Here is a 17207-nt window from a genome sequence, read left to right as displayed (position 1 = left end):
TAGAATATAGATATAAATATAAAATAGACAAATCATTAAAAAAGGAATATAAAATATTAAATAGCTTTACAGAGACAGAAATATTCACCCCATGCATCTGGCCGTTTTGTACAAAAACTGTTGGGATGCAGATGATTCGTCCTCTAGACTTTTCGTGCACTGTTGAACTCGAGACGATTCGTCCACAACCAAAAAAAATTCTTGGACAATTCGTCCACTATAATTTTTATAGTTAAATTTAGAACTTGGCTGGAACTTGGCAGCAGAATGGAGATATCGTTGTTTATTGGTTGGTTACTTCGAATGACGTCACATTATGGTATTTTTGACATAAATGACAAAATTTTAGTTTAGTTACTAGCTTTGTTACAGACAGACAATAACAAGTTGATAATGCCACTAAAATTTACTTTGTTCCATATACTAGGAGTTTACTACAAAACGAAAATAAGTGACCATTTCAATGGCTAAGAAATAAAATTTCAGATTTATTGGTCTAAATGTTGTAATCGAGTGGACCAGTTGTCCGAGGTGGGTGGATGAATTGTACATGGACGAACTATATGGTGGATGAATTGTCTGTGGACGAAACATCCACAGGACGAACAATCTGGAAAGCAACTGTTGACCGACAACCATCTCGACACCATTGTCTTTGTAATCCTAATATTAATTCAATAACAAAAAGGTTGAATGTACAAACTGCATTCATTAGTAGGCTCAGTCGATAATTTTTGGCAACTATTTCCACAACTACCAATGCCTATTTTTCATTGTTGCAATTATTTATAAACTTCTCTGCATTCAATAAATATATCTTGGTTTAAGATGCTGTTTGCCAAATGTGATTTAAAGTTGAATTTGGAAAATATATATGTCAATACCAATTCGCCAAAACGCTAATTCGAAAACTGCATGTCGTTTCCTAAATATAGCTAGATTATCTCTTTCAAATTAACAAATTGCTATTAATTCTGAGCGACCAGCTTGAACCCTAAAATACAACCAACTACTTTTCTCAAACAGCCCTTTGTTTTCAAAGAGAGAGAACACCCTAAAAAAAATTTTAAATTAATTTATTAAATTAAGTTACAAGGCTTTATGTCAGAAAATAAATTGAGGGTACATAATAAAAACAAGAGAACATAATTAAAGTGCCCAAATAGTTCTGAAATTTGACACTGCATTTCATGTACTTTCACAAATTGTAAATAGCAGTCCTTTCACCCCAATCGGTCTACAAATCATAAAAATATATCTGTCTGTACTCTTTGGCAGAAACCCATAACCAGTGACAGTTCAAGCTGTAGATATGTAATGAAGTATGCACAAATACATCAACCTTGCACATATGGCATCCCTTGGAATGTTTATTTATGTAACTTGTATTCCTATTACTATTCCCATTATAATACTACTACGTGATTAGCATATTAGGTACTACCAGTGTGATAGTTACATGGCTCAAACTTAACAATTTGTCTCCCACAGCAATTTTTAATAGAATTGCCACGAGTGAAACAGCTCACCGATAGCAATTTTGAGCCTGACTATGGCAAAATATTTTTTAAAGTGACATTTGCAGAAAATAAATATTAATGAAAGGTTATTTTGCTGTATGTAAACATATTTCAAATGTGAAAATGTTAATTATTGGCAGATTATGTACACCAGGTGTATATATTTTGTCATTGTTGAGGAGTTTTACTGACGGCACAAAAGTGTCATCGGTAATGCTCTCTACCTACAGCAATTTATACCTCAATGATGGCAATTGTTGTCGGTGACGTCGTTAATTTCGGACCCTGGGCATAACACGAAACCAGGGATGCAAAATGCAGTGAGAACGTATATTAAACAATACAGGGTACATGCATGACTAGTTCCATTGCGTGGTACTAACTAAACAACCATCAACTCCAACCAGGACCCAAACGCCTGTGTTAAATACTGGCAGATAATGTTCATACACATACAGCTTTACTGATGTCAGTAATTTTATCCAACGGCACAAAAGTGCCATCTGTGAGGCCCTCAACCGACGGCAGTTTATATTTTACCAACAGCAGTTGTCATCGTTAAGTTTGATCCCTGCACACACACACACACACATATATATATATATATATTTATCATATAATATCTTAGTCTTACATTTTCAGTGCAATCAAAGAATTAAGATCACATTCTTTAAGAATTAGATGTAAATTAATCGAGGTCACGGCACTACATTTATTGACATTTAAGCAAACGTACTTGTGTGACACTCCATAATTGACATATGCATTCAGTCATGCATAAAAACAGTTTATTGGCAATTTGACACTGAAAGCTGTCCAGCGTTCAGAAAACAAAAAACCTTAGGCATAACTTTATTTTGATGCAAGGACATCCAAAATGACGTCATTCGAATTTGACGTCATTTCCATTCAAAAATACACTGCGCCACATATTCTTACGTTATTTGAATATCTAGTAATGACAGACTGGAATTAAAGTTGTGTGTACAGTTTACAAAAACATGTTGTATTAAACTTGAGTTTATATGTTAAAGAGATTATTACCCTCGTGTATTTCGGTATCGTCAATATCATATATATATTAGGAATAAAAATAATGTATTATGCTCGCCAGAGGCTTGCATAATACAATTTTTATTCCTAATATATGATATTGACGATACCGAAAAACACCCTGGTAATAACCTCTATATAAATAATAATACATAAAAAGTTCCCCAATTTCAATGCCTGCCAACCATTAAAGGAACATTCCCGAGTTTTCTGCATTATAAGATGTTTCCGACTAATAAAATAGTCCTATGATTAAACTTACATATTAAATATATTTTCTTGTTTAGAATATCAGTGTCTGTATATTCTATGTGTTTCTGGTTGTCTTAATAGTTGTAAGAAGCCCACACTGAATTTTGTCTTCCAATAATTTCGTATGTACAAAAAAAGATTTTTTAGGAAATAAAATAAAATTTAACCTAATACAAATATCAGAACGATCAGAAACATGTTTAACATAGGCTACACACTAATATTTTATGCAGAAAAATATATTTGATATGCAATTACAATCGTTAACAAGTCTCTGTTAGTAGATAACATCTTAAAAATTGCAGGAAACTCAGGAATGTCCCTTTCCAGTTGTTTGTTTTGCATAAATAAAAACATGCTAAATTCTAAAAAAGCAACATATATTTCGTAGTGCCTTTAAAATCAATGCCTCAAAATATTAGGCAGCTTGAGGTACTTTAAAAAAAAAATATATATATATATTTTCATCAAGTGTTAATTTAAAAAAAAAAATAATAATTAAATGTGTAACTTAAATATCACTTTATGACTGGTACACATCCAAATATAATGTAACAACAATAAAATAATCAAATAATTTATTCATCATCGGTGGCGCCAAACTTTCTCATAAACAAGCACTATTCCTAAGTGAGATATTTGAAAAAGACTATAACACTGTGCTATCGAGTATAGTGAAAAAGACTATAATAATAAATAATGCAAGATATTAGAAACAAGCTATAACATGAAAAACGAAGGCAAAAATATACAAAATACTGGGGTTTTGACTTAAAAAAAACAATGATAAAACTTAAATAATTAAATTATCTCAACACCAATACAATGCTGAAATGCTTAAAAATGTCAGTATCGAACCACAGGTTTCCCTATAACCTATAAACGCCACCAAGGCGCAGCCATCGTATCGGCGTGAGGCAATGCGTGGGACACTTCCAGTTTGTGACATTATTTCGCTAAAATAATTCTTGAACAAAAACTTAATGATTTTACAAAGTAATAGATATGAAACATAAATCTTATTCCAACATAAGGTTTATTTTATAGTTTAAATATAATATCGATTTACAACCACAAGTCTGAATAGACAAATATTAAAATATTGAACACAGCATTTAGCAATCTAACGAACTATATCACCTTAATGACCACTTACCTTTCAAGTGTGATTTATCCAAACATCGGTGGAATCAATAATTGTTCCCCATAGACCTTTTTCTTTAATTATGGAAGTGGAAAAAACTAAATATTCACGAACAATAATATTTATAAAAGTGTGTCTTCTTTAGGGATCGTCGCTGTTAATCCGTTTGTGCTCACCAATACAACAAGTACAGAAGCCGGTGTGTTGTAATTACAATAAATGAGATGTTTTTGGGCGATTACGTAATGCGAACCACGTAATATATCCACACGAACTGTGGTGATTCGGAAATTATAACCGAAACTTCTCTCTCAGGCTTTCCCCAATTCCTCTGCTTACACTTACAATGGCGGAGGTACCAAGAGTAGTGCGTCCTTGTAACAGAAAGAAAAGGAAGGGCGACTTTGGTAGGAAGAAAAACTAATCATAATTTTGTTCATAAATGTTTACTGTGTGATAATAAAATAATAAGCAATATTTTGCATTTAGCTTCTTTTTATAAGTTAATCATTCCGCCTATTACAGAACTAATCGAGCGGAGGAATACATGTTAAACAAACCGCATTACTTAGTCTGACGTCACCAGAAATGAGGCTACTATGGACTCATTTTTTTTTAAAGGATAGCATTTCAAATTAGAATAACATGAAATAATAACTTTTGCCTGAACAAATATAAAAACGTGAACTTTAAAATATAGTTAGTTCGAATAAAATAATACCATAAATTATACACATAATTTTTTCACTACAATCATTTCAGATTAAATTCACAATAATTATATTAACCCTAAGTTGGAATGAACTCTTCTTTGGAAATCTATTTTAGCAATAGGGGTGTTCTTTTGTTGATTTATTTTAACAGAGGAGTGATTCACGAAACTAAAAGCTTTTTTGTAACCATTTTTAGTTACTGTTTATGTGCAATATAATGTTTAATTATTTTATAACTGAAGAAGACCAATTCCAACTTTTACAATAATATAGGTCAAACTTTCTGCATTAACTACAGAAATGGGAACGCCCCATGACCGCAATGGCTGTTCTAGGTTGCACAGCGGTAATGAACAAAAGGTGACCTGATTGTCTAGTTTCGCTGAGAAGCCGCTCGTGTTCACTTCTGCTGTTACGTTTGACACGCTCTTGTCAGACTTTAAGATTAATGCTCTCAAGTAGTGCACCAAAGATTTCAGGGGAGTAAACATATTTTTTAATGAGAAGGGCATAGCTGTAAGCGCTACAAAAAGTACAGAATACGATATGACCAGCCACTATCACCGCTTTAGAATAATTTAATGTAAAATGTGGGGGTGTGGTGTCGATTTTTATTAAGTGAATTTGTGGTCTTTTTGCCTTAGTTGAACCTTCGACAGTTGGCTATCACTCAGCCCGAGTACTTTGTAAGAGAGCTAGACGGACATTTGGACAGTTATATGCTCTCATTACAGTCAGGAAGGAAATGTTTTATTTAACCACGCACTCAACACATTTTATTTACGGTTATATGGCGTTGGACATATGGTTAAGGACCACACACAGATATTGAGAGAGGAAATCGGCTGTCGCCACTTCATGGGCTACTCTTTTCGATTAGCAGCAAGGGATCTTTTATATGCACCATCCCACAGACAGGATAGTACATACCACGGCCTTTGTTGTGGAGCACTGGCAGGAACGAGAAATAGCCCAATGGGCCCACCGACGGGAATCGATCCTAGATCGATCGCACATCAGGCGAGCGCTGTACCACTGGGCTACGTCCCGCCCCTCATTACAGTCGGAGACCAAGCTATGTAGGCTAATTGTCTTTCAATGGCTGCCCACCAAAGAGTAGTCACAGATTCCCGCTCTAATACCACAACAATCTTATATTATGTTTGACGTCAAATACATTTACAGCGATCATTTTCGAGTTCTGTGATTAAAAAAAAAAATCCAGATATTAATCACTAATACACACTACATAAAGAAACCTGAAAGCACCCACATTCAGCTAAGCTTCGGCAAACTTCGGACAGCAGAATTCAAGTTCGCCGACCTATATCGTGACGTAGCGTCACATGATCGCCCACCCAGCCATCCCGTTTAACGACACCACTAGAGCACATTGATTCGTTAATCATTGGCTATTGGACTCGAGTACTGGAGGGTCAAACTCCACCCGGGCCCGAGTACCCGACACTTACACAAGATGATAATGAGACAAAATAATATAAAGTAAAATAGCATTATACATCTTAATTCAGATAATGACAGATCATGCCATTGTATTGCATTTGGAAACCGGTTGATACGTTCAGTATTGTGACGGATGGGGAGACAGATTAAAACGAGAAACTAGCAGATAATCATATAATTATTGTGTAACTTGTATCGCCGATTATATACTCAGGGGCGTGCGCAGGAAATTTTGCAGGGTGGGTGGGTCGAGGTGTCCGGCGAAGCCCGACACCGCGAGCGCCGCAGGCACGAAGCCCGTGGCGGGTGGTCTGGGGGCCCTCCCCCCGAAAATTTTGAAAAATTGACCCCTTCTAGGGCTATTCTGAGGTGTTTTCTACTGGCTTGCCGAGCTGCTTTCACAGGAATGTAAAAAATCGGGATATGAATTTTTTTTTTCGCCTTGAGCGGGGGGTCGACCCCCAACCCCCCCCCTCCCCCCCGCGCACTCGCCTGATACTGCTGAAATATTTGCTCTACATTGTCTCACTTGTACGCGTACTTGAGTGCTGTGAATGGACTAATGTGTTGCAGTTAAAGGTACCGCTTGTAACTCGAAGCAGTCGTAAATATTTTGGTGTTATGTGGTCGCCACGACAGTGCTTCAACAGTCGAGGGAAGAGTTTAGTAGTATAACCCAAAACACACGTAGCTTTGGCGTAAACCAAACGTAAAGCTAGAGGAACAGCATTGTAACTCTAAAGACTTGTACACTTACGAGAAGGGGATTCCCTTGTTTCCACCTATGAGGTTTATAGAAAATCTTGTAACACGTAACAGACGGGTTGATATAGTTCAGCGGTAGAGTGCTCGGTCGAGGAGCGATGGGTTGACGCAGAATCGATCGACCTTGGTGTACTTTAATTTTTTCCTTCCCAACTTGGTGACCTACGACTGATATGTCAGACTATGGTATATACTGCCATATCTATGAGAAAGTACATATAAAAGTCGCTTGCTTACTTTTGAAAGGAGTAGTCGGCCCAGTGGGCCCCCCTCGCTCTCTCTCGCTTGCCATCTCGTGCCCCAAAGTGTCGAAATAACCATGTTAGACATCAAATAGTAGTAGTTTATCAAATGTGCTGAGGTGTCCCTAAATAAATTAAATTGTTGTCCAAGATCATCTTCTAATATCGCAAACAATCCTATATAATATAATAATCTAGTTAACATTAGAGTTAGCAGACAAACATTGAAGACATAAATTACCGCCTGGACATGAAGTCGAGCTATTTGTACTGCTTGATTCCCTCTCCCACCCACTCCCAACACTTTCCTGTCCCGGACGGGGGAGCATGCGATCCCCTCTCCCACCCACCCCCAACACTTTCCTGTCCTGGACGGAGGAGCATGCGAGAGCCGACACCTGCACCAATAACAGGCGTGTGCAACAACAGCTTTTTCTGAATGTACACGTTAAATCCTTTTACCTAACCTGATAGGGTTAGAATCATAGAATCATAGAATCATACCATGATACCATCCTTCGCCTGTTAATCGCACAAACTAATGTTACGTGGATGCTACGACAGGTAGAACTAAATTTTGTCGTAAATCTGGATATTTACGCCTGTCCTAGGTGAGGAGTAAAATTACGAGTGGTTCGTATTACACAGCTAACTTTTGAGTATTCCGACTACCGTAAGCTTAGTAGGCCCTTCCGACTGTTTCGAGTTACAAGCCCCAGTAATGTACGGTCTACGGGCGCGTAACAAAGCAGCACGCAGGCGGTTACGAACCGTTTGTTAAAGTTGTTTTGTTTAAGGACACCACTAGAGCACATTGATTAATTGATCATCGGCTATTAGATGTCGAACATTTGGTAATTCTTAACACGTAGTCATCAGAGAAAACCCGTCACGTTACTTAATGCAGAAAGGGATCTTATATATGCACCTTCCCACAGACAGAAAAGCACATACCACGACCTTTGACGAGTTGTGTTGCACTGGTTGAAACGAGACAAAACCTAATCAATTGCATGGATCCACCGAGGTGGTTCGATCATGCGACGCAAGCACCTCAATCGAGTACTCGACCGACTGAGCTAAATCCCCCCCCCCCCCCCTCCGAACTGTTTGTGTGGAGACACGGATCCCTGCTGCCTGTTGGCGTTGCTGTTGTAGCTGGGTTGTATAGATTTGACGATGTCGAAGGGCTCTGTCATAAGGAGTCTGTGTTGGCGTCTGGCGGTGGCCGTTGGACGTCCACTCCGTGGTCTGTGTTGGCGTCTGGCGGTGGCCGTTGGACGTCCACTCCGTGGTCTGTGTTGGCGTCTGGCGGTGGCCGTTGGACGTCCACTCCGTGGTCTGTGTTGGCGTCTGGCGGTGGCCGTTGGACGTCCACTCCGTGGTCTGTGTTGGCGTCTGGCGGTGGCCGTTGGACGTCCACTCCGTGGTCTGTGTTGCACACCACCTGTTGTTCCGTGTCGATCCCATAGGCTCCCAATGAGTCCCATAAACTCCCAATGAGTCCCGTAGACTCCCATAGACTCCCAATGAGTCCCATAGACTCCCAATGAGTCCCACAGACTCCCAATGAGTCCCATAGATTCCCAATTACTATCTTGCAATCCGCCCTTGGACCTTGATAGATACCACGAAATCATACGTTGAGATTGTCGTAGAATTCATATATTTATTAAGTAAAAAATATTTTTACATGATAATTAATAACTGAGATACAGTACACAGCAAAACGGTACACCTTGTGTGCACGTACAATTGTAAAATACATTTAATAGTATATGTTTATTATGTAAATCGTTTTCTTTTCTTTCTTCTCTGTAGTTATCACTAACACGTGTACTTGTTTGTCTCTGTGCTGTAATTATTTCTTTGTATGTATATCTGTATATCTCATTATCTGTTGTTTTGTTGTTACAACTCTCTTTAAGAGGAATAAAGACTATAAGAATAAGAATAAGAATAATTTATTTGCATAACACCCGAATATGGGAAGAGCAAAAATAACAATACAATATACATTTATCTGCAGTAACAATAACATAAATATACATTAATTACATGAACAAACATCTGAATCAACAAATACATATGTAATTTAAGCCTTATTACTAGTGATATTAATATTTAGGTAAAAGCAAATATTGTCAGAAGTGTAGTCATAAAAAACCCCAAAAAACTCCCAAACATCAACTATGGCGTTCGTGAATTATTTTTTACGAATCCACACACCCTCGTACATTCTCCATTAGTTAAAAACATTAGTTTATACAGACGTGAAATGCAAGCACTTTGAAATGACTTCCAACTCATATGCTTTCACGCAACTTAAAGCATCTCTTTACAAAATTGCAAATGATATGGCATAATTCCGGAATATTGTTGCGTGTAAGAAATAAGATTTTTTCATTATTAGTCAAAAAAGAAAAATGTGATTCTTGTTTTATTATTTTATGATGTAAATCATTTCTAAAAGCATTATATATAGGGCACTTGATAATGAAATGATATTCGTCTTCAATTTCTAGGGGACAGTTGGGACAATATCGCTCATTCGCAGGGACAGATGGTTTCTTGTGTCTTCCCTTTTCAATCATAAGTGAATGTGAACTCAAACGAAGCCTACTAAAAGCGTTTCTGCTTTCATAGTCTTTGGTATGTAATAAATAGGTCTCAACTGAACTCGAAATTTGTTTGAATGACATATATGTGCGCATTTTATTACCATATTTGTTAGAATTTTTGTTTGATGTTAGCTGTGTCGTAATATACTGCAAAAAGTACTGCTCGCATTTAATTACGATTTCACCTAAAGTGCATGCAGTCGGTAATTCTGGAGTTGAAGATAGATGCGTAGGAATTCCAATTAGGTTTGCAGCATTAATAAGTTTAGCTACCCACGACGGTTTGTTGTTCTGAGCTGACTTTGAGCTATCAATAAACGCAGAAGTTAACATTGGGTTGTTTGAAGTCTGGATATGTAATACATATTTAAAGGCATTAATAATTATATCATACGTCAGTGGCAATCTTCCTAATTCTGCTAATGCTGCAGCATTACTGGTATATTTATTGACCCCCAAAACCCATTTACTGAATTTTATGTGTACTTTTTCTACATCAAGAGCAAAATAATTTTTATTACAAACTTGCAGTCCCCAAATTTCACTCCCAATAACAACACTGGTTTAATTAATGTATTAAATAGTTTAATGCAAATATTGATAGGTGGATTGTGTTTGAGAAATTGATTTTAAAAATAAGTGATTTAAAGATTTAAGTCCTTTGTTTGTTAAACACTTTACACCAATGTTGAATTTACCATGGCTGTCTATAGTGATACCCAAATATGTGTAGTCATTAGCGATGTTACTTTTGGAGGACTCTATAGTAAAGTTAAGATGATCTGTGTTCATTTTACGCTTATTGAAGACAATAATATTAGATTTTTCAACATTAATGGGAAGATCATTACATATAGCATATTAGTTGACAGCATTCAGCGTACTTTGGAGCCCTGACGCTGAAGGGGACAGACGCACCAAATCATCTGCGAATAAGAGATTATTCACATCAATAGGTTCACACCGTGCATCAAAATACTTAACAATATCATCTAAATACATGTTCATGATCAATAATGACTTGGCTACACTGTGTATAACTATCTTAAGTATCATAACATGTTAATTTTAAACATATTTCAATATCACCTACCTTTTGTGCGCAGTATATTATTGTTTGGATACAATTCACAGCAAAGCTTCGGAATTTATTTCAAGTAGACTAAGTTACAGTATGACGTCATTGACTCAAATTCTAAATACAGTTTCAATTTTGATGTATTCTTCTTGTGCATACGTTATCAGACTAACACTCGCTTTTAAAACGTTGCTAGGTTAGGTCTAGGAATTTATTGCGGTTATGACGTCATTAAAAAAAATTCCAGATTCAGTTTCAATATATTCTTCTGTATACATTAACAGTATGGTCTGCACGAGTGAAAAATACTGGACTCGAGTACGACATGGTGAGACTAAGGAATAAAGTAATTATAGGATATTAAACGAGCTTCCATTTCGTATCATGTTTAGCGAGTGACAATGAAAATTATTTGACGAGGGACATAGCCATCATACCATATGGTAGCGAGTTAAAGTTACATTCTCTGGCTACCATATTATAACATCATGTACAAATGTGAAATACAAGCTCAAATGCACTTTTAAAAAAGTCGTGTGTGTTCGCTATGAACGGATATCGTCAAACGTATAGCTTGATTCGTCGCCTGTGCCGCCATAGCTCGGCAAAGCACAAACGACAGCCTGTTGTCAGTTTCAGTTAACACGTGCGTTTGCCGATTTCAAATTGTAGGGTTCGTCTAAAAAAATTAAAAGAAAAATCTTGCGCTGTACGAAGAACGTTCGGTTGAGGATACGGTACTGGAGTCTTTAATTAAAACCGGTTTGATCTTGACAACGTATTATCGACAGTCGTACCTTCCTATTTCAGAACTGATATTTTATAAAGTGTTAGTAGAACTTTCAAAGTTTAATCATGTATATATTTTTAAAATAAAATATACTAAAGTAGACAATGAACGTTTTCACTTCTGAATTTTACGTGTTAAAATCGACAAATTCAAATAAATATTATTTCGTTTGGAAAGGGTAAAGTTGGGGTGGTGGGTGGGGTGGGTGGGGTGGGGGTGAAGGTGTTTAACGACATCAAAGATAAAGCATATTGATTTAATAATCATCCGACCCCATACAACCGTAAATAAAATGCGTTGAGTGCGTCGTTAAATAAAAGATATCCTATCCTTCCTTCCATCTGCTGTTGGATGTCTAACATTTGGTAATTTTTACATATAATCTTAGAGAGGAATCGGGTGCATGTGCAGGGGGAGGGTATTGGAGGTCGAAACCCTTAATTGTCCAAGCTGGGAAAAAATTGAAATGTATTTTTTGGGGGAGCATGGCCCCATATAAACTTCGCTTAACACAGTCTATAACCCCAGCCCCGCTGAAATCCCCGCACACGCGCCTTGGAAACCCGATACATTTTTTTTTTTTAGCAAGGGATTCAGGGGCGTAGCGTGACCTGGTCATGGGGGGGTTCGGATATGAACCAAGTGGACCCTTGTTCACACACACACACACATACACACACACACACACACACACACACACACACACACACATACACACACACAACGTATACATATATATATATATTACAATTATATATTTTAAAAAACCCAAAGAAACAATACAAACGAACAACAAACCACAGAAATTCCACTTACTAGATCGTAACTGGTTTATGGTTTAATTATCGATGAGAGTTCAAGACGCCTTGGATGACATTGTACAAACACGTTCACGACACGGTCAAGATCAATCTCCTTATCGTAATGAATGTGCAAGAGTGCCAATGCAGACAGGCGTTCTTGCCCCATCGTTGCCCTCGCATATGAATGTAAACGCCTTAATGAACTTGCACTTCGTTCGCACTCACAGGAGGTTGCTGGAATAGTACATGCGATCCTGAGAAGAGTTTTTATGTTAGGAAAATGGGTTCCATCACAATCCTTCAACGCAGCAGCTGGAGTAGAAGGTCTCCTCTCAGGTGACACATTTTCATATCGCATTTTCCAACGTTTCAATTCTAGGTCGGTCACCTCGGGTGATGGGAGATCCTCGTTGTACATACGTAGGATTTCGTCAATCGACATGTTGTTTTCACAAAGTATAGATGGTACTAGTCCTAGCAGTGAAATTGCAGTTTTAGCCAGTCCAGAAAACTTAGAGTTTAAATTTTCACACACATGATCCAAGAAAGGAATTGCCAAGTTCAGTTTGTAGTGTTCCAGTACAGTACTACTTGCAGCATTATTGGCACGGTATATCTGTCTCCCACTGACCCTTGGCTTATTGGGCTCAACACCCACTTTTGCTGCCATTCTCTCTGCCTGTTTGAAAATTACAGATTCGAAATTACTGTCAACGTCATGGCGCTCTTTCTTGTAGATATCTTTAATATCGTTCACGGCATTATATGCATGAATAATATCCAGAGAGGAGCTTTGGAGCTGAACAGTAAGTCCAGAAAGATGTGAGAGATATTGGTAGACTGTGAGGAAAACTATAATAAAGCCAAAACTTGTTATACCAGTGAGCAACTGCTGCGCATCACTGCGGGTCTGTGTTTTCCAATCCCAATACAATTCTGCAAAACCTTCATGTAGACCATTGTATTCTTCAAGATGCATCTTGTAGCCGATCACCTGTAGGGCATCAACAATAAAGAAATAGCACTGGTAAAAGTGTTGGTAGGCATTTTGGCGCTCCGCCCATCGGGTCCGACAGAGATCAATTAAAGTTTTTCTCCTTGTTTGGTTCTCGACTTTAATCGCTGTAATCAACTCAAGAAGTTCATTTCTCTTTGGGCTATTTCGGAAAAAAAGGCAACAGTTCTTAAGTTTGTCGATCATGTTACGCACTTCTGGTATGTTACAGGCGTGACTTATAACCAGATTTAAGCAATGGCCACTACAGTGCACATATGTTGCTAATGGAGCATGCTCTCGGATTTTAGCCTGGACGCCAACTCGACCAGATGACATGTTACTCGCCCCATCATATCCTTGACCACGCATATCTTTCAATGGTATACCAAGGTTTTCCAGTATGTGAATGATCTCATTGGCCAGATATTCACCCGTGGTGCGAATCACTTTTGAAAATTGTATGAACTCCTCCCTAATATTTTCATCTGAATCCACGAAGCGGACGCACAGAGCCAGCTGTTCAGTGTTATGAGATGTCACCTCATCCGCCATGATACTATAGAACTGTGCTGTCTTTATCTCTTGGACAAGGTCACCGAGAATTATGTGATTGCCTATAACATCGAGTAACTCATTTTGTGTTTGTGGTGACAAGTAAGTGACACATTTCATTTGTGGCTCCATTAAATGTTCATGTAAGGTTGAGCAATACCTAGCCAGTACCTTGATCAAGGAGAGAAAATTTCCCGGGTTTGTTTTCTCATCCTCCAAGTGTTCGTTCTTCCCACGTAATGCTATACCTTGCTTGCCACAATACACAATTGCTTCTGCAATGCATCGAAGTATTTCTCGGTTTTTGTCAATGTTCTTTGACCTATTGTTTTCCATCAAAATTGGAATAGTGGCATTAGGATTTTCAATACTTTTGATGAACGTGTCTGCAATTTGCATTGCCTCTTGGTGGTACTCGTTGCTTTCGTGGCTTTTGCACTTTTCGGACTTCTTTTGCCAATTTATAAATGGCCGATTGACAAATTGCCCTTTCCCTTCTCGATTCATACAGAAAAGTGAACACATGATGCAAAAGGCACCATCGAGTTTTTGGCTATAAACTAACCATTGATATTCCTTCAACCAGCTGAGTTTAAAACTGCGGTTACAGCCACCAACATATATTATAGGAAATGTATATGTTTCGGACGGCTGGCTATGGTGTTTGATTAGTGTATATTTTTCTCCATCAGAGAGTCCTTCAATTGCTTTTTTAATATCTAGTACTGACATTGTTGCAGTAATGATATGTCCAATATCGTTAATTGTTGCAGTAGGTGTCTTGGTTTGGGATTCTTCTTTGTATCCTTCGCTAGCAGACCCTGATGGCGATTCTGATGGATTACTTTTTTCGTCAGGAGTCGGGCGTTCTTCTCGTGGTGCCTGTTGGGTTTGCCCTTCTCTTGGTCGTGGTCGTTTATTGTTAAAGAATTTATCCAGGGATTGACATCTCTTGGATGCAATTTTCAGTTCCTGTTTTCTTTTCTCTGGCCTGCCCATCTCGAATGTTTGCTGCAAACAATTTAAAACCACACTAAGTTATACTTTCATTTATTCCATTGTATTGGATTGGAATAGAAAGTTGCATACGTAATTCAAAACGGAGTACAACGATCAAAGGTTCGAGTTGAACTACAGTATATATTATCAATAATGCGAGGCCTAACTAGGCAACAACACTAGCTCTACTGTTTTATTTAAAGTTACATTGTTAGCATGTTTCCTACAGTAAAATATGACCACAAAAATTATTTTAAAAAGCTCTTGTTTGTTCGCTAATAAAACCTATCGTGTAGGCCTACTCTAAAATGACAGTCGCCATGAGTACTGGACATTTTAAGCTTAAGGTAAGTTGTCAATGTCAAGTGTGTATGTGTGTGTGTGTGTGTGTGGACACGTATGCATGAGACAGAGGGAGATGGGGGAAAAGAGAGTGAGCAAGAGAGTACTAAACAGGTTTTCCCTAGATATCATTTTTACGAAACGAATGAAGTTCCCAAAGGTATCTAACCGAACGAAAGTGAGGTCAGATACTTTGGGAAGTTCATGAGTTTTCTAAAATTAATGATATCTAGTGAAACGAGTGCGGTATTTTATTTATTACCAACATGTTTATGAAGTAAAATGCACTGTGCTATCAGAGAAGCTGGCGTCGCTTACTAAAATTACATCAAATTATCGATACGAACCAATGAAAAAACGTATATCCGGTACGACACTGCCGATGTTTTATTTAATGACACACTAAACACATTTTATTTACGGTTATATGGCGTCGGACATATGGTCAAGGACCATAATTATGTTTACACATAGGCTACTCTTTCCGATTAGCAGCAAGGGCTCTTTTGTATGCACATCCCACAGACAGGATAACACATACCATGACCTTCGTTAACTAGTTGTGGAGCACTGTCTTTGGATAACATGGTTAGGCGATATGCGACTTTAATTTTGGCTTGCGTGTCACATATTCAAAATAGAGTGCTACATGTATGTTCCTTATCCTTTGAACAAAACAATTTATTAGGCCGGAAAACAACTGAAATAAGTATACTATATCTACTAGTCTAAGTGCATATTGATAGTTGGGGGAATATCTGTTGCAAGTAGGCCTACTTACGTTTGGAAATCACCTTCCTACACCACTGAGCAGATAAGATGTCTTTGGATAGTATGGTTGGGCGATAATGCGGCTTTAATTTTTGGCTTGCGCATCAAATATTGAAAACGAGTGTGTATGTTCCTTATCCTTTGAACAAAACAAAATTAGGCTGGAAAACAACTGAAATAAGTATACTGCCGCTACTAGTGCATATAGGTACATGTAGTTGGGCTGTGTCATTTGCAAGTACTTACGTTTGGAATTCGAAATCACCAGGCTTCTATGTCTTTGGATCATATTTTCGTCAACGTCTGACGTCATATCCTTGTTGATGACCATACATTTCGAAAGCTTAACATGAGCTCGGTGTACTACATTATTTTATAACAAAATAAAACTATGTAATAACAAGCGACGGGCACGCATGGACGCCTATATGAATATAGAGCCATATACAGCACTGTGTTAAACAAAATTTAATAATAATTAAAAAAAAAAAAAAAAAAAAAAAAAAAGTAATATTTTACTTCTGAAAGCGGACCATTTGCTTCAGCGGGGGGGTTCGTCCGAACCCCCCGAACCCCCCCAGCCTACGCCCATGGGATTGTTTATATGTACCATCCCACAGACTGGATATCACATACCATGGTCTTTTTGTATACCCGCCGAGGGGGATCGATCCTAGACTGACCGCGCATTCCTCAAAAACACCTTTTTAGGTCTAAATAATGAATAAAAATAACATATAGTCTTGAAAAATGTTACATAAATCGAACACAGTACCCTCTTCCTCTACCCCTAGAGCGTTACGTAATTAGTAACACTCCCTTACATGTAACGTGTATGCCAACAGCTGGCCACTGTCAAAATTTCAAGGCAAATCCCCCACTCACCGACCCCTGGAAAGAAGTTGTACCATACCACTATGGATATAAATATGTTTTGGAGATATGAGACGACGCCTCAATCAAGACAGTTAAATTTGTTCAAAACTTGCGAAATCTCACGTGATCTCTTGTTGGGGAATTCTATACTTGTGATAAGCCAATGAAAACCGAGATCGGTACGAGCCCGTCAAAAGAGTTCCACTTTCAAAATCACGGCTTTGT

At 37.8% G+C, this 17207-nt stretch overlaps 2 protein-coding genes across 3 annotated transcripts in view; both read right to left on the bottom strand.

Moving 5' to 3' along the window:
* Positions 1-10993, bottom strand: part of LOC121368903 (F-box-like/WD repeat-containing protein TBL1XR1) — a 98909-nt gene extending 87916 nt beyond the window's left edge. Inside the window, exon 1 of one of the 2 annotated variants that reach the window (XM_041493670.1) lies at positions 10868-10993. The gene's annotated coding sequence lies outside the window, so the exon portion shown is untranslated. Of the gene's footprint in view, positions 1-3981; positions 4437-10867 lie in introns of those variants that run through there. The other variant, XM_041493662.1, reaches the window with a different exon arrangement.
* A 1465-nt stretch (positions 10994-12458) lies between these two features.
* LOC121368892 (52 kDa repressor of the inhibitor of the protein kinase-like) lies at positions 12459-16677 on the bottom strand. The gene is made up of 2 exons (XM_041493653.1): positions 16626-16677; positions 12459-15005 (listed from the first exon to the last, which is right to left on the bottom strand). Exon 2 carries the CDS (start codon positions 14991-14993, stop codon positions 12474-12476), a length of 2520 nt encoding a protein of 839 aa, XP_041349587.1. The 5' UTR covers positions 14994-15005; positions 16626-16677; the 3' UTR covers positions 12459-12473.
* Between the last annotated feature and the right edge of the window lie 530 nt (positions 16678-17207).

Source organism: Gigantopelta aegis, chromosome 1, assembly GCF_016097555.1.
Source record: "Gigantopelta aegis isolate Gae_Host chromosome 1, Gae_host_genome, whole genome shotgun sequence".
Classification (NCBI taxonomy): domain Eukaryota; kingdom Metazoa; phylum Mollusca; class Gastropoda; order Neomphalida; family Peltospiridae; genus Gigantopelta; species Gigantopelta aegis.
This window is presented reverse-complemented; position numbering and strand designations above follow the sequence as displayed.